This window comes from Empidonax traillii, unplaced genomic scaffold, assembly GCF_003031625.1.
Source record: "Empidonax traillii isolate 1590-97213 ecotype Southwest subspecies unplaced genomic scaffold, ASM303162v1 scaffold898:size721216, whole genome shotgun sequence".
NCBI classification, from domain to species: Eukaryota; Metazoa; Chordata; class Aves; order Passeriformes; family Tyrannidae; genus Empidonax; species Empidonax traillii.
Window position 1 is genome coordinate 200,387 of NW_020956091.1, and position 21,302 is coordinate 221,688.

The 21,302-nt window shown below is 41.5% G+C and overlaps 1 protein-coding gene across 2 annotated transcripts in view; it reads left to right on the top strand.

Moving 5' to 3' along the window:
- HTR2C (5-hydroxytryptamine receptor 2C) overlaps positions 1 to 21,302 on the top strand; it is a 63,774-nt gene that overhangs the window by 25,224 nt on the left and 17,248 nt on the right. Inside the window, exons 2-3 of one of the 2 annotated variants that reach the window (XM_027902642.1) lie at positions 5,924 to 5,969; positions 7,973 to 8,616. In XM_027902642.1, coding sequence (XP_027758443.1) covers positions 8,232 to 8,616 — 385 coding nt within the window. In that variant the 5' untranslated portion in view covers positions 5,924 to 5,969; positions 7,973 to 8,231. The remainder of the gene's footprint in view (positions 1 to 5,923; positions 5,970 to 7,972; positions 8,617 to 21,302) is intronic. The other variant, XM_027902641.1, reaches the window with a different exon arrangement.

Genomic DNA, 21,302 nt, shown 5'->3' on the forward strand with positions numbered 1-21,302 from the left:
TTAAGAGTTTTCTCTTCTACCTTCTTTTGTCATTAGGGTTTCCATTAGTACAGATTTACCAAAATATCCAATTGTGATATATTGAGATCAGAAAAGTGTTGACTTTTTGAATTTATACTGTCAGTCATCCCCTTTCAGGTCCATATGGATCAGTCTTCCAAGGGAAAAAAAAGAGGAATTAAAAAATGAAAAGGAAAACACCCCCTTCCTATGAATAGCTGTATTTTCTATGTAATTATTATATCAACTGCTACTATGTGTGAGAGATATAAGTTAATTAACACGTTAATGTTTCAGTAATCCCTTCTCTGACACTGTAGAGGTATGTGACAACACATATTTAATTAAACTATTACAGTGAAACCCACCAGCCATTTGTCAATTCAATAGGGACACTTTTTTATTATGCTTTGACCTTAATTTTGCTTTTCCCTGTCTTATCTAATTCTGTGATTTACTTTTTTTTTTTTTTTTTTTTTTTTTTTTTTTTTTTTTTTTTTTTTTTTTTTTTTTTTTTTTTTTTTTTTTTTTTTTTTTTTTTTTTTTTTTTTTTTTTTTTTTTTTTTTTTTTTTTTTTTTTTTTAAGACAGTCAGCAATGACAGCAGGAGGGACACTTAGGAATATTAATAGTTCACCACCACAGTAGGGAGGAGGCCTCTGTTAAACTCTTTGAGCTTTGAATTAGAGAGTTCTGAAGGTTGAGGTGCTTACTGGAAAAACTGCTTTAAGGGAGAAGCTGTTTCAGCCATGGGAGGTCCTTGGTGATGGACCAGGCTGGGCGTGGGCACGATGGGTGAAAAACCACCTGAGCTCAGGGTCCACACGGAAAGCAAAGGGAGATGTTCTCCCTGGATCACGTGTGGCTCGTGGTGCAGGGTGTGTTCCACATTACTGAATAATAAATCTCAGTTTATTTATTAGGAAATGAGTGATTCAGTGGCATGACTTCGGAAGACACGCAGAGCCGGAATGAGCAAAATGCTGAACATCACATGATTTGTTGCTTGATTAAGAAATCGGACTTATTAAGTAATAGATGAGTCACTGCTGTTCCCCCAAAACATGGGCACATGTGTTTTGTGTATGTTCTGCTGTGACTCATGATCCAGGCTGGTGAATACCCAGGTTCTTCCTTTCCAAACTGACTCTATGTGACTATTGCAAAGTGTGCTCAATAACTAAAGAATGTCAGACTCATTACTACTGGATGTGAGATTTCCCCTAAAACATAAATTGAAAATAAATCACTTCCTGATTATTTTTTGCTTAGACGTATGTGTTTATTTAGGTGTGTTTTCCTGTGGCTGCACGCATAGTGGTAACAAATGCCACAGATATGGTAATTTGAAATTATGAAGAAATTTAAACACACCTGGGATAGAGCCCTGTGCTGCAAAACCTGCTGAAAATCTTCAGGTTTTTAAATAGGCCTAGCTTTAAAACTTGCAAAACAGTTAGCCACAGAAAGCCAGGCTAGTGTTTTCGTTGTTTTGGTTTATTGTGTTTCATTTTGTGTGCAAACATTGCAAGTGCTCACTTCCAGACCTTAATGATGTAAACAAAGAGCTGTCATGCAAAACATTTGAGGGAAGAGAAAAACAGGGTTTCTAGTGAGTAAGTTTAATAACAGCGTGGCTTATTGAAGCAGCAGGAAAGCAGCATCAGGATTGCTGTGATAAATGCGCTAACTACAGAGAGTTAATACGTGCTGTGATGGAAGGTATAGTAACACATTTATTATATAAATAAATGAACATTCCCAGGTCTGCTCCAATGCAGTTGGAGATGCAAAGGTCACCTGAAGGTGTCCCTTCAGGAGAGGAGGAGACACAATAAGTCGATGAAGCAAATTCCAAATTTTAATTTACTATTAACTCTGTGTGCAGTGACAGGTAAATGCTGCAAACACAATAATAAGGATCCCAGAATACACCTGCCAAGGAGACTGAGGGATGCTCAGCTGGTCTTTTTGAGTAACTGAATTTCAGCCACTGGGGACATGTGTATTAATTAAAAAATAAAAAAAAAAAACTAAACAAAAAAAGCAGAGAGGCAGTTTGGAATTATACCTACCCACAGAAAATATGAACACCTAGGGTATAATCATTCCCAGAAGTTAGGACAGTATGTGATGAGATTCAGATTTATTCTGTTGTGGGTTTCTGCATGTCTGAGCCAAGAGAGCAAGTTTATCACTGGAGGGAGTGGCAGAGTATCTACATCTTCTTGTGAGGTTCTCAGGTGCTGTTCCACAAAGGGGAAATAAAAAGGACGTTGGTCTTACTGCCAGAAGGTAGATTAAGATCTCTCTGTGTGCTTGTATTGCCTTGAAATGCCTGGAAAAGAAATTAATGCCTTTCTGACTCAGGATGAGGGAAGATACAGAGAGGGAAATTGATGCTATTTGGTTTTTGGACAGAATGGTAGTGATTCATGATTATGACTCCACAAAATACCAATACTTGAGCTTGTGTCTGCAAAAATCCATATTCTTCTTGCTGTGAAAAAAAAAAAATCTTTTTTTTAGTTTGCTAGTAATTAAATAGTTATTTTCTGTGTAGGAAATAAAAAATAGGTGAAAATCTGTGTCTGGGGAGGTTTCCCTAAGGTTTTATTGAGTGTTTTTTACCCTGATCTATCCCCGATACCTGTTGGGCAAACTTCCAGAATTTCTTGCAAAACTGAAAAACGAGTATCAGATTCTTCCTTGGAAGGGCAGTCCCTAAACCAAGTGCTCATAACACCTTCCCAGGCTCAAGAGTAGCTCAGGAAAATATTTACATTAGGCATAATCCCTTCTCTGGGCTGCAGTTAACTTAAAGGTTGGTATCTGCAGAATAGCCATGAGGTTTTGGTGGCTGTGCAGATGTACCTCTGTGCTGAGAGTGCAAAACTCTGCATTTCCTGATGCTGCCAAGTGACTACAATGAATTGGGGCTTTCCAAAATTGCCACTTCTCAGAATATTCTTGAACTGTGAGTTCCTTAGGCACAGGTGGCCTCAGGAGGTGGTCGAAGGCGAGGATTTGTCGCGGTGTGTGCACCTCTCTGGTGGGGCAGGAGGCTGTGTTGGTGCAGCTGTAAGGCCCTGCTCCCACATCAGGCAGGCTGGGGTCCTCACAGTTGTGTTTTCCCATTTATTTATTCCCAGATTTATTTTTTCTGGCCTTGGGGAAGCCAAAGGGGAAACGACTGGCTGGTCTTATCCTGAGCTTGAGCAATAGGGACAAACACAGGGGGTGTATCCAGGGATAGGAGCTCGAAAGCACCCCCAGGCTGGACAGCTTTGCTCATTAGCACACTTCTGATCCAGTTCTGGAATAATTTCAGCTGGAAGGGACCTCTTGGAGGTCTCTAGTCCAACTCTGTGCTGGAGGCAGAACTAACTTCAAAGTTAGATGGGGTGTTTTGGGGTAATCCCCAGCTGTGTTTTGAGCATCTCCAAGGATGGAGATCCTGCAGTCTCTCCGTGACCCACTTCCCTTGCCTGACCCTTCCCACTGTGATTTCTTTTATCTAGTTTTTTTTTTTTTCCCCTATTTTGTACATGCTTTCCTTAGATCTATCACTGTGACAATTGCTTCTTGTTTTGCTGTGCAGCTTCTGGAAGAGTCTCCCTGAGTCCTCTGCAAGCACATCCCTGTTTAGTGCTTGTTCCCTGGGCTGAAGCAAAGCCAGTTTTTAATGTGCTTCAGTCCAAATCACCTTGGTCATCTGTGCTGGACTTGTTCCATTCTCACACACTGTTTAAAAATAGGACTGCACAGAAATAGGGATGTTTCTTAGCACTGCTAAAAAAAGGAGAAAGACGAGTGCCTAAAATACAGAATTCTGTAAATAGAAAAATACGATTTTATTCAATCACTAAAATGAAAGGGCCCCTTGCAAGTTTGCCATGAAAAGATGTATTTTAAAGCAACCTTCTGTTCCAAAGAAAAATGAAAATGAATTTGGCAACGGATTCCACAAATAAATTAGTAAAGATGCAAATGGCAAGAAATGTAGAGTTTAGAGTGAAGAATGAAGCCTTAAATCTGCCTTCTTGAGCTAAAACCCTGTATCCTATTATATAATTTAAAATTATTTGCCATTTTGAAAAGGCCTTCATGGAGCTATAAAAATTTATGTCAGCTGACTGTCTGGCTCAGATAGTTGTGAACTATCTGCAACTGTTTTCCTGACAAAAATTGCAGTACTTGCAGTTCAATTTAGTCAACTTCAGATTTATTTTTTTCCCTGGTGGAGGTCCACCATCAAAGCCAAGGTTGAAGGAAAAACTTTAGCTTTAAAACTGTTTGGTCTCTAAGAACTTGTTGGCTTTTGTTTGCTTATTGATGAGATGTGAATGCAACTTGGAGACCTTGATATTGCCAATAGTTTGGGAGTTAAAAAAAAAATAGCTCTTGCATATGGCCTTTGTGCCTTTGATGCCATTTGATGTTGCTTGTTCTTCTTGTGGGGAAGGAATTGCTGAAAGTCATCACTTTTGATCATTAAGTACTTTGGAGTTTAGGTTTTTTTACAGCAAGAGTTGTCACAAATTAATGTATCATTATCAGTCTGCCTGAGACTCAGGTTCCCTTTTTTCTGGGCTAAACTGAAAGTCCTTGATTTCTTACCCAATTTCAAGTGCACGTTGTTAACATGCAGAGTGTGAGTCCCAGAGATTTATTAAATGATTTCTGGGAGCTCTGCAGCCTGTCCAGGAGAGGCAGGATCCTGGCTGGGGGAACATCTCAACTTCTCAGCAGGCAGCTGATTTTCTCCAGGAAAAAAATGTCCTGAGCTTTGAAGGGTAAAACAACTAAAGATGAATGCATTTAATTCAGAGGAAAAAAATAGTTGTGTTTATTCCAAGAAAGGTTTGGGGTTTTTTTTCCTTTTAGCAAATGTAATGGTGGTAAACACCGACAAAGCAGGAGAGCCCCTCAGTGTCCCACCAGTACAGACCACTGAACCACTGTAGTTTTTGTTTCCCTTCACCTTAACCCTCTGGAGTACCTGAAAACTTCAGCATACCAAACTCTGCTCTAAATAATTCAAGTGTTTATTGATAAGCAAAAATGTTTTTCTACCTTCAGTTTATTTTAAACTGGACTTAAAGACTGAAGGAGAAGAATGAGCTGAAAGAATTCGTTATGCTGCTCTATCAAAAAGCAAGAGTGGCATAGAAAAGAACTTGGTTTTGCTGAATGTTTAAATTATAATTTTAAGGACTGTCAGTAGTAGATTGAGCTGGAATTGATGACTGACCACAAAATTCAGTATGTATGCTTTGAAGTTAGCTATTGGCAAAAAATCTGCGATGGGTACATGTTTTAATTTAAAATTATGGAGAGAGTTCTCAAATAAATGCAGAATTCATGAATAAAATGTGAATTATTTTTCTGGTACATTGATGTGCTTAGAAGACTGTAGCTGAAGGAATAAGTCATAAAGTTTTCCCTTGTGGAGACTGGGGGATGCAGTGAAAAAGAAAACTGAAGCCAGGGTCTGATCTGTGTAAAATAATAACAGAAGTATTAGCAAAGCAGTAGGACAATTAATTCTGAAGGTGGAGCCCAGTCTTCAGCATTGCTGGAGTCAAATTCCCACACATGATTTTTCAAAATGAATATGCAAAATGCAAGAGAGAACGACTCTACTGACCACTTCGGAATTCAGTCCTGAGCAGTTACAAAAATAGACACTTCTAAAAATAAGCACTTTTAATTCAGCAACCTTATCTTGCAGTTGTGTTTGGGGTTTTTTTGTTTGTTGGTTGTTTGGTTTTTGTTGGGTTTTGTTTGTTTTTGTTTGGTTGGGGTGTTGGGTTTTTTTGTTTGTTTGGTTTTCTTGTGGTGTGGTTTTGTTCAGGGGTTGTTCATTTGTTTGGTTTTATGATCTAGAGTTAAGGCATGCCCTGCCCTTGTTCCTTTGGCAGCCTCAGCTGGGCTGTGCCAGGAACATCAAGCTCATCCACATCTCTGGTAAGAGCTGAGAAAGCATCACCTGCTCTAAAACCTCCAGGAGCTCAGACCTGAGAAGAAGTGAGACCTGACTCAAGTCACAGAGCCAAAAAGTTTCTGGAGACCCAGAAATTCCCTCTGACTTTGATGGAGGTTTCCTGCACAGCAACGCTCAAGGGCCAGAAAGCTGCCTAGAGACACTGCCTGTGGAAAGGTGATTTGGAAAAATTGTCATCACAGCTTTAAAGTCAAAGCTGTCTTCTGGGAAAAGTTACTCTGAAGTATTTAGGAACTTTCTAGAGACTTTTTTTTTTCTTTTTTTTTTGAGACTAGCTAAGTGGAAAAAAATAAATGGTCCACTGACCACTTGCTAATTCATCTGCATGTGCAGCTGCAAAATTACTTTTTCTGCCCATAGTGCAAAACTTCTTCCTAAATACGAGGTTTAGAGACCCTCTGGGACTAATTAACCATAATGCAGAAGCAAATCTGGGTTCATTGTATGCACTGCTCATTTAAGAAATGTTTTTGTGCACAAAGCCCATTAGCAAATTTCCGAAACCTTCGTGAATGTTAAACATTTTATTATAGGACTCTGAGCACTTCTTCCATTACATAAAATCTAATGTAATCCCATGAATTACTTCTAGCTTTTGATCCTGGGCGGCCAATTGCTGTGTCACATGTGTGCCACGTTGCATTCAACAGCTAAAATCAGGCTTGTGTTTAGTAATTTATTTAACAGGGATAGAAACTCTTTTCTTGTGGATTAAACAAAATGTTGAGGATATGCTCAAAATTAGTTGCATGCTATTGATTTTATTCTACTTACTAGTCAGCTTCCATACGTTGTTCTACTACATTGTGCTTTTCTTCTGTGATTTTAGTTCTATTGCTGCAAATAGATTTAAGGGTCTTGACTCCAACGCAGGGGAAATGCAAAGCAAAGCTGCTGTTTTTCATCAGTTATACAGGACTGGCAGTCAAAAAGATTGACTTCCTGAGGAGATGATTTAGCCAGGATTAGGAAAACGTGCCCTTAGCTTCAGTGGGTTTAGGCATGTGCCTGAAGTCAAGGGTACATCTAACTTGCCAAATGAGCTCAGTGCGGGAGGCTGATGGACTTCAGAGGCAGGATGTTCTCTGGGCTGTGTTACACGGGCAGTCAGGGGTTGTAATCAGACTTGCCCTCACTGTCAGCTACCTTGGGGAGAGGCATAAATCACGTGAGATGCTCTGAGGAAGTCTGTCCTGCAGGCTGTGTGTGCTGAGGGTGTCTGTGCTGGTGGGACTGGGCTTACCTGCCCGGCTGAGTGTGGTGCTGTGGATCAGCAGGAAGCACGGTGGCACAAAAGCGGGTGAAGAGCAGAAATGGGTGCTCAACTTTTATGAAAGTCTGTCCTTTCTTTTCTCTTAACTCTTAGTTGCCTGTTTTTTTCAGGAGACTTACAGCAAAGCATCATATAATGTTGCCTAATACCTGCTGTGTCTTGTCCACCATTCACACCCTGATAGAAATCAAACTGTTTTATTTATTATCGTAGGAGAACTTATCATTAACATCTGAGGGTTTTTTACAACACCTTCATTTTACCTCAGAATATGCAAAATATATACAAACCTTCCCATTTTAGGTAATGGAATACTCTGTGCTTGGCCACGCTGTCTGGATTGGTTGGAATTTCATGCAATTACTATTTTACACAGCAGCAGAGTATCTGTGAAGTGGCTATCAATTGAAACATATTTTGCTCTTCAGACTTGCTTTTGCAGGTATCACAAAATGTTTAATTAGTGATAATCAGCTTTTAACCAGCCAGAGCACACTGATGTGATTCTCTCCCTCTCTGCCCCCCCCTAACTGTAGACATAGTCTGTACCCTTCAGATAAATTCCTTGCAGTCTGGAGAACATCCTAGTCATCAGGAAGGGGAAGAATAAGAGTGGCAGTTGCATGGGGGATGAAGAAGGTGTTGTGTAGACTGTGATTTCAGTGAAGAACGTCCTTTTCATTGACTTTTCAGAATGGTGAACTTGGAAACAAGCCGGAGATTGCAAAGCCTGCTTTCCCTCGAGGTTGCTGGTCAATGGTTGTCGTCTACCACGCCCAAGGAAACTAGAAGAGCTCCACTCTAACTCATGTAAGGATTTTTTTCACCATGGAAGATCAAATGATTTCCTGGCTCAGGTTTTGCGATGTTCGGCATCTGCCTTGGACCTGCAGTTCGGAAAAGGGCTCCTCTCTGAATCACGGTTAAGAGACAGCAAAAGCAGCCCCAGACAATGAGCACTTTAAGTAGCACTGGAATATTGCTCAGCTTAACGACAGTGTCTGTCACGCTGGATTTTAGTTTGCATGATGGTCTGATGGCTTGGCCCTTAAGCAGCAATCTGACTCTGAATCAGAGTTTGCCCACGTCTGATCCTCTCAACGCCTCTGAGAAGGGCGAAGTCTCTCGGATGTCCGTGAGGGAGAAGAACTGGCCAGCCCTCCTGATCTTGGTTGTCATCCTGCTGACCATTGGGGGGAACATATTGGTAATTATGGCTGTGTCCTTGGAGAAGAAGTTGCAGAATGCCACAAACTTCTTCCTGATGTCCTTGGCAGTGGCGGACATGCTGGTGGGTATCCTGGTCATGCCCGTGTCGCTCGTTGCAGTCCTGTACGGTAAGTGGCTCCCCTCCTTGTTTGACTGTTTGGTTTTGCAGGGAGTCCCCTGAGGCTGCAGCAACCCTGTTGTGGTTTTGCCTGCTGTGATTGTTTTTTCCCTGTGCTTGTGGCTTGGGGTGTATCAGTGTGTACTTGGTTTTGGCTCTGTGCTGAGGTTCGTTCTCTGCTGGGAGCAGAGCTTGTTTTCGTGCTGCCAGGAGTGACCCAGGAATTGGTGTTACACTGTGGGGTTTATATTGCTGAGACCACCCAGAGAATCTGTGAGAGCAAGTCAGCTTTTCACCTTTTGGCTGGACTGCCCCAAAATTAGGCTAGGATACAAGAATTTAAAGAAAAGCTGAGGAGCTTGTTCATGACTGACCCAGTACTAAGCCAGGTCAGAAACAGTCCTTGAGCTCCCACTGTGATCAGTGGGATTTGAGCAACAATGCAGTAGTAGATTTGGGGTTCAGATAAAAGCCTTTTCCCTTGGCCTTCGTACCTCAGCTTACCTTGTGCCTTCCAGGGGGTCATTTTGCCTTTCCATGCCTCAGTTTCCCTATCTCTGCCCTGAGAATAGTTTTGGGTATTTTTTAAACACTCAGAGGCCTGTTTGTCTAGGTGTAAGCATTTATTTCTCCCCTACCATATTAGGGTTGGTGTGTTTGCAGTAAGTGGGGCATTGCTCCTCCACTCCAGTGTGGAACCACTTTTAGCACCTCAAGGAAGTAAAATATCAAACACATCAAACTTTCAACTGGCTGAGACTCCAAATCTGCTTTTTTTTTATATGGTGCTGGGTCTCTCCTTCCCTGGATGTCACAAAGGGATATTTCATTCTCCTCTGTATCTCTGATCATCATGTTTGTATACTCATGTATCAATATAATCTCTCTGTGTTTAATAGATAACAATTATTAATTTTTTAAGTCTTTAAATCTGTTCAGATTTTCTTTGAAAAGTATTTTAATATTGATATTTCTTGGAAACAAATAATGTTGTTTACTTACAAATTTGATTAGAAATTGGCTTACTGTCCTATAAAGTAAAATGTAGTGATATTTATCTGACTTCTTTACTTGCCTAAATGATGAAGTCTGACAGAGATTAATTTGTAAAACACATTGATCAAGCATACATCATTCCAAAACTTATATAACTTGTCTACAGTGAGTTAAATCAATACATGATTTAGGTGCAGACCTAGCCATAGAGACCTTATCCACAAAGCCTTTTATTTTGAACTGTCAGAATAGTTCCATCTCTAAATCTTGTGTGTATTACAACATGTGTATTTTATTTTTAGCATTTTACTCCAGTTCCCTGGAGCTTGAAAGGGAGCATATAAATACTGAATTATGTGACTGACCTGCACTTGCATAAATTCTGTGTTACCCAGTGACTCTAAAAAGGTGAATTTATGGAAGTGGTCTTCCTCCATACATACTTTCAAGGTCTTTGGAAACTAATAGAAATGGATTTTCTGTTCTGCCCTAGAAAATGATTACTTGAGGTCGTTTAAAGGTGTAAAGCATCCTGCATATTTAGCAGGAAGGAAATATCATTTATTTGAAGAGGAACTGTAATTATCCCTCTTTCCTACCAGAGCACCAGCATTAGCTGTCGATAGCCCAAACACTTCTCCACAGACAAACAATAATAAATAGATTTCTTTTGGCAAAACTTGTAATTTCAGCACAGACATGGAAAATTTGTGGAAATACCGTGAGAAATGAGGAGGCTGCTGGAGCAGTGCTGGGTGCTGGCACTGCTCCCTGGGGCTGGACCAAAGCAGGAATGTTGCCTTCAGGCTTTGTGAGGCGAGGAAGAGAAGCTCCATTAGGGGAGAACTGAGGCTCTGAGGAGCTCGTGATTTGATTTGAGTAGGACCCCTGTGCCATCACTTTTTTATATTATTTTAGCTACAAATGCACACATCAGCAGAATTCTTGTGAGAGTACCTGGGGTTCATGGCCGTGAACTGAGCAGAGAGCGTGTTACTTCTTGGAAATATAACTGTGACTGTTCAGCCACTTTTACTCTGTATATTTTACCCTGTGCATTCCACATAATTTGGCACTGAGTTCTTTCAAAAAAGCTGCCATATGCTGTGCTGAGCAATGTATGCAGCACATCTCTTCTAGATTTGTGGAAGTCACTTCTAATTTATGTAATCAGAAAGGAACCTTAAAAATACATATAATAAATAGAAGAATGATGAAGTTACTTTAAAGTTTCCACATCAGGTCACTCAGCCTCAGTGATAAATTCTACTTGACAGAGTAGGCTCATTTCCTTACTTTTCAGCTAATAAGGTAAATGAAGTAGATTTCACTTGAAGCATAATGAGAAAATTGAAGTGACACCCTCCACAAATACTTGTGGTTTTCAGTGGTTTTCTTAATTAAAAGAAGGAAAAATCAAGTTATAAGTTGGTTCAAGAATCTTATTATAAAGGAAGCGATGGCAGAATGCATGCAGCATGCTGGATTTTTCACCAATTAATGAGGCCTCTGATATATTTATCAATTAGTCTTTCTTAAGTGTCTTACACTAATTGATGAGTTGCATTTGACAACTTAGAACATTTTTCCTGGCACGCAGTTCCTAAAGAACTAAGCAAATTAGTATGCTAATTAATAAACATGTATTGGGCAGAGTAAATGAGAAATGTACACAGAGTTTAATCTCGGTGGAGAAACATCTGGTTAATTAAAAATACTGGTGTAATAGGGCATCAGGTATCTGACACATAATGGAGCTTCTGACGACAGATGGAGTTTGTCTGCTCAGCTCTGAGCACTTTGGGGATGAGCAGCAGTGGCTTGATGTGGGGTTTTGGTTTACATCACGTCTAGTGTTCATGGGCAAGAAAGAGAGGGATGCTCTTTATCTGCCAGGACTAGTGGAGGAACACGAGAGAGTCTCGTCAGCTGCTCCAAGCGGACGTTACAGAAGATATTAAACCTTCTTGGTTGTAATGCAAAAGGTTCAGAGCTGCCAACAGGCTGTCAGAGTGTGGCCAACAAGTGACCAGTAGACCCATCTGTGACTCCAAGTGGAGGCTTCTCTCTTTCTTTGGTTTCAGTAACACTGTGGGCAGATGCAGCTTCCAGGGAGGCTGGTGCTGGATGCAGACTCATCAGCCCCAGCTGCCAGAGAAGCTTTACATCCCCATTATTGTTATTATTGACAATTACCATCATTATCCTGTGGTGACAGAGATGTCCTGAGCGCTTGAGCAGACTTGGATGCTGATTTTCCCTGCAGAGGGGGGAAGCAGAGCAGTACAGCATCTGATATGATATTCAGGTTCCTAGAAATGGTCAGGCATTTTAAACCTCATGTCAAGGCAATGGGCTTGGATGCATCTTGACTACACCAAGTTCCAGATGGCAGTTGCATTACCTTCAGAAATTATTATTTATACATGTTAGTTTTAAATGCATGATGTTTCTGTTTGTACTAAGTAACCACTACATTTTATTCTTCTGCTAGGGTGTGAGTGGAAACTCTCACCCTTCTTGTACTATCTACATCATAAACTCAGAGATGGGATTTGTTTTGCCTCTCCAGTGACACCTTGTACTTGGGGTGTGTGCAGTGAAATTTATATCCAACAGGATGTATTTGGGTTTTTTTATCTTTTTCCATCAGAAAAAAACAACACAGGCTGCTACATTATGTGCTCTTGCAGCAGCATTTATTCTCCTTTGAAGTCCCCACATCTTTCTTGTAACCTCAGCTAACCTGTGAAATCTAAAAACCTGCTGCATCATTATTCACCCTCCTCCCAGATTATTAGATACGTAGAAGACTTTAGTTCAGATACTGAGGATCCTGCTACTGAATTTTCTCCATGTGAACAACTGCCTGTTTACCTAATGGGACAAATGAGATTAAGTTGTGGTGTATCTCTGTTGCTGTTGGGAAAGAAAGCTCTCTATGGTGCGACCTGAATCCATGTAACGGCTTCTCTTCTGCTCCCCAAGGTTTAAATTGTACTGAGAGAGGAGGAGGGGAATGCTAAATAGCTTCTTGGATACTCTCTGTATCTCACTGAGCACAGGACCCTGATGTAGATAAATGTTAACTTGCAGGACTTTGTGGAACCCCTGAAAAAATTGCACCTTATGATGATGCTCTGCTTGATCACATTTGGAAACATTAGGGTCCTACACAGCTGTGGCTTGCATTGGTGGAAAACTGATGTTTTCTGGTCAGGAGGAATGGGATTATTCTCATTGCTGGTGACGTATTTTTGCAGCATGTGGGAGCCCAAGTCCCCATTCTGCCAACTTTTTGATGATCTGTTGCACAAAAATTAAAAATTAAGCCAGTAAAACAGTAAGCACTGGGGCATATCAGATTATATTTTAAACCACAAACTAGGACTTCTGTCTTTAAAATATATCTTTTCGATATAAGTCTATTCTTGCAAAAATCAGAAAATTCTCATGCTTATTCTAAAGCTGAGTGACAATGAGTTTCCAACCCTGCAACACTGCTGAGAAGCTCGAATTCTGTCCAGCACATTCAAAAAGCAAAAACCACTCCAGCAACCCTGGAGCCTGGGGGGGACAGGAGTGGGTTTCTGCCATCAGGAGCACCTTCCTGTAGAGAAGAGGCTCAGCTACACCTGAGCTCCCAGGACCCACCAGCTTCCACATGAGCTGCTCCCCGTAACTTCTTGCTGTTACTTCATCACTGCTCAGGTTCACTGGCATCTGGCAAATCATTCCTTCTTTCCAGGGGGAAAGCAGAGGACCCCTTGCCTCAGATCTCTAATCTTGCTTCCTGTGCTGCTGAGCTCCGGATGACGCGACGAAGGGTTTTGTTGTGCAAAGACAATTTTCGGCAGAGTAAATCGAGGCCAGCCTTCAGAGGGAGTCTGGATGGCACCTTGCTTACTGCTGTGGGCAGGGCCTGGCAGTTCTGTGCCAGGTCCCTGTGACTCATCTGAGCTCAGCTATAATCCACACTGTGGAGCGTTAGTTTAGGGGACTCTGAAGGGCAATTTTTGCTGTCAGATACAGAGGCAGAACTGTTGCTATTTAATTTTTTACCACCTGCCTCTTGTAATTTCTTCACTCTGTGCCACCTATATATCATCCAGCTCTGGCTGTGGCTGGCTTCTTGGTGTAGGCAGAGGTATTCTTTATTGCCCTTACTACGTTTGTTGCCATTGACACAGGGCATCCTGTCAATCTGCCAGTATTAGGAGAAAACACGAGAGAACAATAAACATTTCACATTTGTAAACATACTTTTGTTTTGTTTTGTTTTGTTTTGTTTTGTTTTTTTGCTCCTCTAAACCCCTTGCAGTTAGGCAACCAGCTCCTTTGCCTACTGTGGGTTAATGGAGCTGTTAGCCTGAGATCTGCCAGGGATGATGCTGCTGCCCGTGGAGCTCAGGCTGCTCAGTCCAGCACAGATGAACACAGCACAAAACACTTCCAACAGCTTCTGTTTCTGGTAGCTTCCATCATGAGGGCTGCTCACGGAGAAGGCTGTGTGGCTGTCAGAGCGTTTATTGACTGTGCACCCTTTGAATTGGTTTGTGTTGGATTTTCTGAGATTAAAGAATTAGAATTCTGAGATTAAAGGTGACCAACCAAGTAGAAAATGGAAGTACTTCCTTTTTTTTTTTCCCTAAATGTAGAAAAATGAAGACCAGGAATGCTACAGAACATCTTAGATTTTATTTTCTCTATGTGTTCTTGCCTCTTTTGTTTTGCTCAGTGGCAGGAGGCTGCAGGGAGGTGACAGTCTAAGCACAGGGAGACCTGGGGAATGCCTTCCTACAAGAAGCACAAGGAGAGATCCTGACTATGCTAAAGTCAGGGGCAGCATTGGCAGTAAGTTCAGACAGGTTAAGCCAGAGCACTTCTCTGCCTCCTGTAGCCTCTTTTCTCTCCTCCTGCCTGGCCATGACTGTAGCTCTTGGCATGACTGTGGCACATCCTTTACCTGGAAGGGTCTGAGACGTTTTGCTGCTCTCCCCTGGGTCTGAGGAAAGCTCTGCCTCTGCAGTGCAGCTCCTTTCTGCCATTGCTGTTCATTGGCTGTCAGCACCATCACACAAAGCACGAGTCAGTCTCCTGATGGAGCTTTATGGAACATGCAGGTAAGAGGAATGAGCTGGCATTTGTCCAGGGAAGGTGACCCAGTGCTGTGCTGTGTGAAACATTCAGCTCAGTGCTGAGATGTGCTCCTGGCCTGTGCAGGATCTGATCCTAAAATGTGTTTTGGTGGGCATTCATCTGCTTTCTGTGGTTTGGGGTAAAAAGCTTCTTGTGGTTGCCTTTGCACTGGCTTGGTGAGATTGGTTCTCTCTGAGGTGCTTTTGCTTCTCATGCTGAAAAGGAGTGAATTTCTCTTTTCTGGGTTGGCTGATACTGTTGGGGGGAGGTTTGTTTATTTCATTGGTTTTGGTTAAAAAAAATAATTTAAAAAATTAATTAACAGACAAGGAAGCAAACTCACCTTAGAAAAATATCGTGCTGAGCAACATAATCCGAGTAGGAAAATGAAATCACAAAGATCCCAGGGAGAGTCTCCTGGTCCCACAGGGATGCAGGAGTGAAAGGAACTTTCTGACTTGCTGTGTCCTGTTGTTTGCCACCAAGTATTTGTAAGACACTGAGCTGCTGCGTTCATATCTTACATCTTCCAGAGCCTCTTCCCTCTCAGCTCTGCCTTCTGCTGGGATGCCAAGGTCAGGATCTCTGTGTTTCAGTGGGGAGCAACAGAAAGCCAGGATAGATCTCTGAGCAACCTATTACAAAATCAAAACCCTGAACTTGCTTGAAATAAGCGGTTTTTAAATAGAAAATCCTAACACTGCAGTGTGAAAACAAACAAACATCAAGGCCTCTGTGCACCTTCGTATTTCATAAGAAGCCAGTGTGCTTTGAAACTTTCCTTCCAAAGCTGATAAACTGGGCTGCTTCCCCTTTGCAGACTTATCCAGCTATCAGAATTTCCACTCTTACAGCTCTCCCAGGGCTCAAGAAGCCATCACTGGGTCAGGCCCATTGTCTCTGTACTATTTAAGGCTGTGCTCTGAAATAAAGCCAGAAGCTAACTGGCAGTGAGAGCAGACTGCAGAGCAGGTTTCTGTAACAAAGCCTTGGTGTGCTCTTGGTAAGTAGAGGCAAGTTTTTTGCACCATTCCCAGCTCAACTGGAGATGTGGTGTCACCAAAAACCGCCATGGAAGCAGTTCTAGGTATGGACAAGCCATGTAAATTATCCCCTGATATCTCAGTGAGGATGTTTCCTTGGATGCAGCCTCCACAAATGTGGCAGGAAAGGCCATCAGGGTCCACCTTTGCCCTGCCTGCTCCTGGGAGGTGAAGGGAAATGTTAAAATGCTCTAGAGGATTTCAGTGAGGTAAATCCTATTTACACTAGTTGAACATATGGCCTTGTATTTTTCTAGTTTACCCACAGCTTGTGTTCTGCATCCGATCAGGGAGCTGTTTTTCACATTTTGGGCATTAAATTGGATGAGCGTGTCTTGCCTGCCCAGTGAAATTGAGAATCGCCCATCCAAAATAAATCCTTTATTTGCAAGAATGACTCATTAGAATAACTTTGAATGGCACACATTAAAATGTTGTTATTTAGCACAAATGAAGATTTAGATCCAATTATAGTTTTTATTTCACCCTCTTGCTAAAAATTTTTGCAACAGGTTTTAAAACTCACAGGAGGTAAAGTCCCCCAAAACCTGGAGTGTATGCAGTTACATTTCTGTTTTATAGATGTCTGGTTTACTGATTTCAATTTAAATACAGCAGCACTTTTAATGCTGTCAGTGCAATCTTCTCATGCCCAATTTTCTTCCAGATCAGTGAAGCTAAATGTGCTTTAAAATGCATGAATCTTTATTTACTTTCTATGACAATAGCCTGTTAGATCCAGTAGTAGCTTTGTAAGTGCATTGCCTCATTGTAATTAACTTTTATGAGTTTAGTTGAAAAGAAATATAAACTTCCATGCTTTGTGGCAATCCAGAAATTGATACAAGATAATGAGAAAAGTGGAATTGTTATACATAAAAAAGAAAGACCCTGTGATGATAAACTGTTCCAGAGATAAATTTGGTGCTTTCTAAAGGTGTCAGGCAGATTATGGAGATAACAAGTGAAATGAAGATAGGTAATATGTTTCCCACAGACAGATTTAGCCTCATCTGAAAGGAATAACAGCACCAGATCCAGACACTGGAGCCGTGTGACACCAGCCACCCAGAGTCTTCCTTAGGTATGTTTACTCCCCTATTCTTATCATTTTAAAATCACGAGAAAGGATTTAACCAGAATTGCAGTCATTTTCTCAAAAAAAAGAGTTAATTTTCGTCTATGTCATTGTACATACAGGTTTTTACCTGTGACAGATTTTTACTGGGACTTCATCTTAGACAGTGGTGCCAGTCCCAGCCTAGATGTCCCTCTGCCAAACTCACCTGAGATCAGCTGGCTCAGGTCTCCCTCTTTCTCACAGTCTGTTGCCCGTCTGGAGAAACATCCAGTTAAAATGTGCACCACCTCCCCAACCACACCTGGTGCTCCAGTGGCAGCATCTGCTCAGTGAGCAAGGGAGATGCCTGTCATCTGCCACTTACTTCTAGTGAATTTTGGGAACAGTGTGGTTTCAAAGACAAACAAACAAAAAACAAACAAACAAACAAAAACAAAACAAAACAAAACAAAAACAAAAACAAAAAAAAAAAAAAAAAAAAAAAAAAAAAAAAAAAAAAAAAAAAAAAAAAAAAAAAAAAAAAAAAAAAAAAAAAAAAAAAAAAAAAAAAAAAAAAAAAAAAAAAAAAAAAAAAGGAAAAAATTGAAAGAGGGAAAAATAGGACACTCCAGGGACAGTGACTCCATCACTTCACTGAGCAGTCTGTTCCAACTCTTGACCACCCTTTCAGTGAAGAAATGTTTCCTGATATCCAATCTAAACCACCCCTGGTGCAACTTTCCCTCAGGAAGTTTGCAGTTGGAGGCAGATGGGTGCCTCACAACAGAATGTTGCTGTTTGGTGTATTTGTGTACACCCAATCATGTTTAGTGTTTTTTCTGCAGTGTGTTATGGGCAGCATTTTGTGAAAATAAGTATTATTTCTTTATAGTGTATGGTAACATGCATAGTCTTGATGCGATTAATACAATAATATAGTAATTTCTTGCCTTAGGGACTTAACCTGAGTGATGGCCACATGCCAAGACCTCACAAAGTGCTGCATTTTCAGAACAGGTGAAGGTAATGGGGCAACTCATCCTTTGAGCTCAAAAGCATAGGAAAAAATCACTGCCATTATGCAGGCCAATACATAGAGAGACAGCTGCTTTACACCAGATGGAAAGAAATACAGAGAAGCAAGGTGAAATCTCTGAAAAGCATTTGGATATACTGTAAGACAAATATATCAATGTAGTACATTATTTTGACTTATGAATATTTCCAGGATTGGGTCAATTAACTCAGAATTAACTTTTACTTCCTTTGCCATCCATCTGTTGAATTGATATCATTAAATTCTACTCAGCAAATTATAATTTTAATGTCTCTCTCCAATTCACACGACGTATCTCTTGTAACTCTGGTTCTAGAGTTGTCTGATATTCGTTAAAATATGTGCAAATACCCTTGTAGGTTGGTTCACTCCCCTGAGACCCAACAGTAAGAGTAGCATTAAGTTCCTGCTTTATGTTTTATCAGCACATGCTGGAAAAGAGGCTCTGATGTGATTCATCTGCTTGCATGGAAATTAAATGGAAATTACATTGATGGAAGAGGGGCCACGTGCCAGTTGCTCTGCCTTGCACTAATTTCCACGCTGCCTCCTTGATGGAATACAACCCTTTCCTGAATGGACAACTGGCTGTTCTGCCAAAATTATCACTAAAGATCCTAAAGAGATGAGGAGAATTTGTGCATGAGCCTGTCATGGAGCATGGGCTGTGATTACCAACACGTGCTATATCAACATTTTGGTTTCATGCATTCATTTCAGATATATATTCCATTTTTCCAGCATCCTTGTTTCCTGCTTGCAGTAAGTTTTATTGTTGGAAAACTTCACCATTCCTGCAGGCAGCACAGTGACAGCAGTGGGTTCAGCGAGTGAATCTCTCCTCCAAGATGCTGTCTTGCTTCCCAGATGAAAAGGGTTCAGGACTAGAAAGTTCAGTGGGTGATGCACAAACATGAAATGCCGAGTTCCTCTATCAGCTCTTAGCTATGAGATTTTATGGGCAAGGCAGGATGGTTGATAAGGTCCTGTTGATTCTGGGCTATTTTTTGGGTGGTTGATTTCTATTCCTGTTGACATGTTGGCAGGGGGCTCACTCCTCCAGCTGTGCTGGAGTTATCAGGACAGGCCAGTTTGTTCTTCTGACCAATACATTTCCATCCTCTGACGTACAATTTGTTTTGCAGCGTGTTTATTTTTGGTATGTTTGAGGTGTTTTGCTTGTCTTTATAAATGTCTATTTTCATCCCCAATCAGAGGCAGCAGCTGCATAGAAAGGTCTTGGTGTTGTTGAGATATGGAAATTGTGTGGCAGGCTTTTACCTACCTATTTGGCACCCACTGGGATGCAGAAGGCTGTAAATGCGTGTCTGACACCCATGAATATTGATGGCTGGTTTTAGGAGGCAGTGGAGCTCTGCCCTTAAGTCTGTGCTTTAGTTCTGAATGTTCTGAAAAACAACTTCCGTGATAAAGTCCTTTAAATATACCTTTTATGTCTTACTTTATCTACTCTCTGTAATGATTTTTTTCAAGTTTTTTCTAGTCCATACTGGGATATGCACCCCTTGTATCTTGGGAGTTGCTATTCTACTACAGCACTCATAAAGCTCACTTGTACTTGTTAAATTTATGGCAACACTTAGAATTGTAGGATCATAGAATACCCTGAGATGGAAGGGACATCCAAGGATCATCCAAGTCCAAATCTTGTCCTCGCACAGGACAGCCCCAAGAATCCCACCATGTTCCTGAGAGTGTTATCCAAAGGCTTCTTGAACTCTGTCAGGTTTGGTGCTGTGCCCACTGCCCTGGGGAGCCTGTTCAGTGCCCAACCACCCTCTGGGGGAAGAAATCTTTTCCTAATATCCAACCTAAACCTCCCCTGACAACTTCAGGCCCTTCCCTTGGGTCCTGTCACTGGCCACCAGAGAGATCAATGCCTGCCCCTCTTCTTCCCCCTGGGAAGAAGCTGCAGACCCCGATGAGGTCTGTCCTCAATCTCCTCTTCTTGGGGCACCAAAACTGCCCCCAGCACTCGAGGTGAGGCCACACCAGCACAGAGCAGAGCAGGACAATCCCCTCCCTCCACCAGCTGGTGCTGCTGTGCCTGATGCATTTTATTATGTTTTGCTAGGTTATTATGTTAACAGATTATTTTGTTATTGTAGTTATCACTGGTTATGATTTGTAATCAAGTGCAAGATTACACTGTAATAATAGTATAACCATGATAATAAAATAATGTTGCACTTGATTACAAGGCAAAAGCAAGTCTATCAAAAAAAACAATGGTATAACTTAACTAAATACAATTTCTTTAGTTTCCTTTACCACCTCATGAGACCACTATAATTTCCTGGGTAATAGTACTCTTTCTAATATATCTGTACGCCCACGCTTCATTTATCCATGTTAAATTAAACTTCTACTTCATGTTAATGGAACTTACAATGGGCCTACAATTTCTGCAGAACTCAAAGGAGCACAACTGGTGGTGGTGGTCGTAAATTAGGTTTCACTTTGATACACCAGGAATACAGTCCACTTGCCACAGCGTTGTTATGGGGAATGGGATCACCTCATCCTGCACTGCTGTTCTCAACACAGACCTTCTCAGATTTCAAAACTCTGTATCTGCATTGTTTGCCAGAGAGGGACAGAAGGTCAGGCAGGGTTTGATGTTGCTGCCTGTTTGTTTTCTTCTAGGTTGAGAGACTTCACTTAAATTCCAGGATGTGAAGATGAAGGCACATGTGTTAGCAGAGTCTGAGGTGTTTCTAAATATTTGCATCTGTAAGGAAAGCTGTGCTGAGATGAGGATTCTTACATGTCCTCATGCAACAGTTGGGTGTATTTTATAGGCTGTGTTACAGCAGAACACCATAATCCCAGGTTAAATCATACTCCAACTTTAGGTCTGTTAAAGTAGACTCTGTGAGTAGTGAGCAGTTTTCACTGGTGGTGAAAAGTGGTGCACAAAATGCTTACAGTAATGCAAATCCTTAGGATTTTTTCACGTGGTTTTACAAGTGGGGCTGTCACACTGAACAACAAATCGGTTGCCCTGGGTTAAAGGGGTGATTTTGCACAGGCTGGTGGAGGGTGTCTCAGCTCTGCCTGCAGGCACTGGGGTGAGCCAGAGCAGAGGAGCCCCTGTGCTTCTCCAGACAGACAGTGCAGCTCCAGCCACAGCCAGCCTTCCCAAACCCCTGCTTTCCTGGCTTCCTTTGGATGCTCGTGACAGGGTGCTCATGGCAAGGGGGACTGGAAACAAGCCAGTCTTCTTTGAGTATCATACCCTGATGGGAGGTTGGTTCCCAGGCAGCCTGAATGAAAAAAATCCTCCTGGAGGACCAGGAACTGAGTCTGAGCCGTAGCACTGGCTCCTCCTGGGCTGAAGGCAGAGTTATCCCACAGGTCCCAGCGGGTGGGAAAAGGGA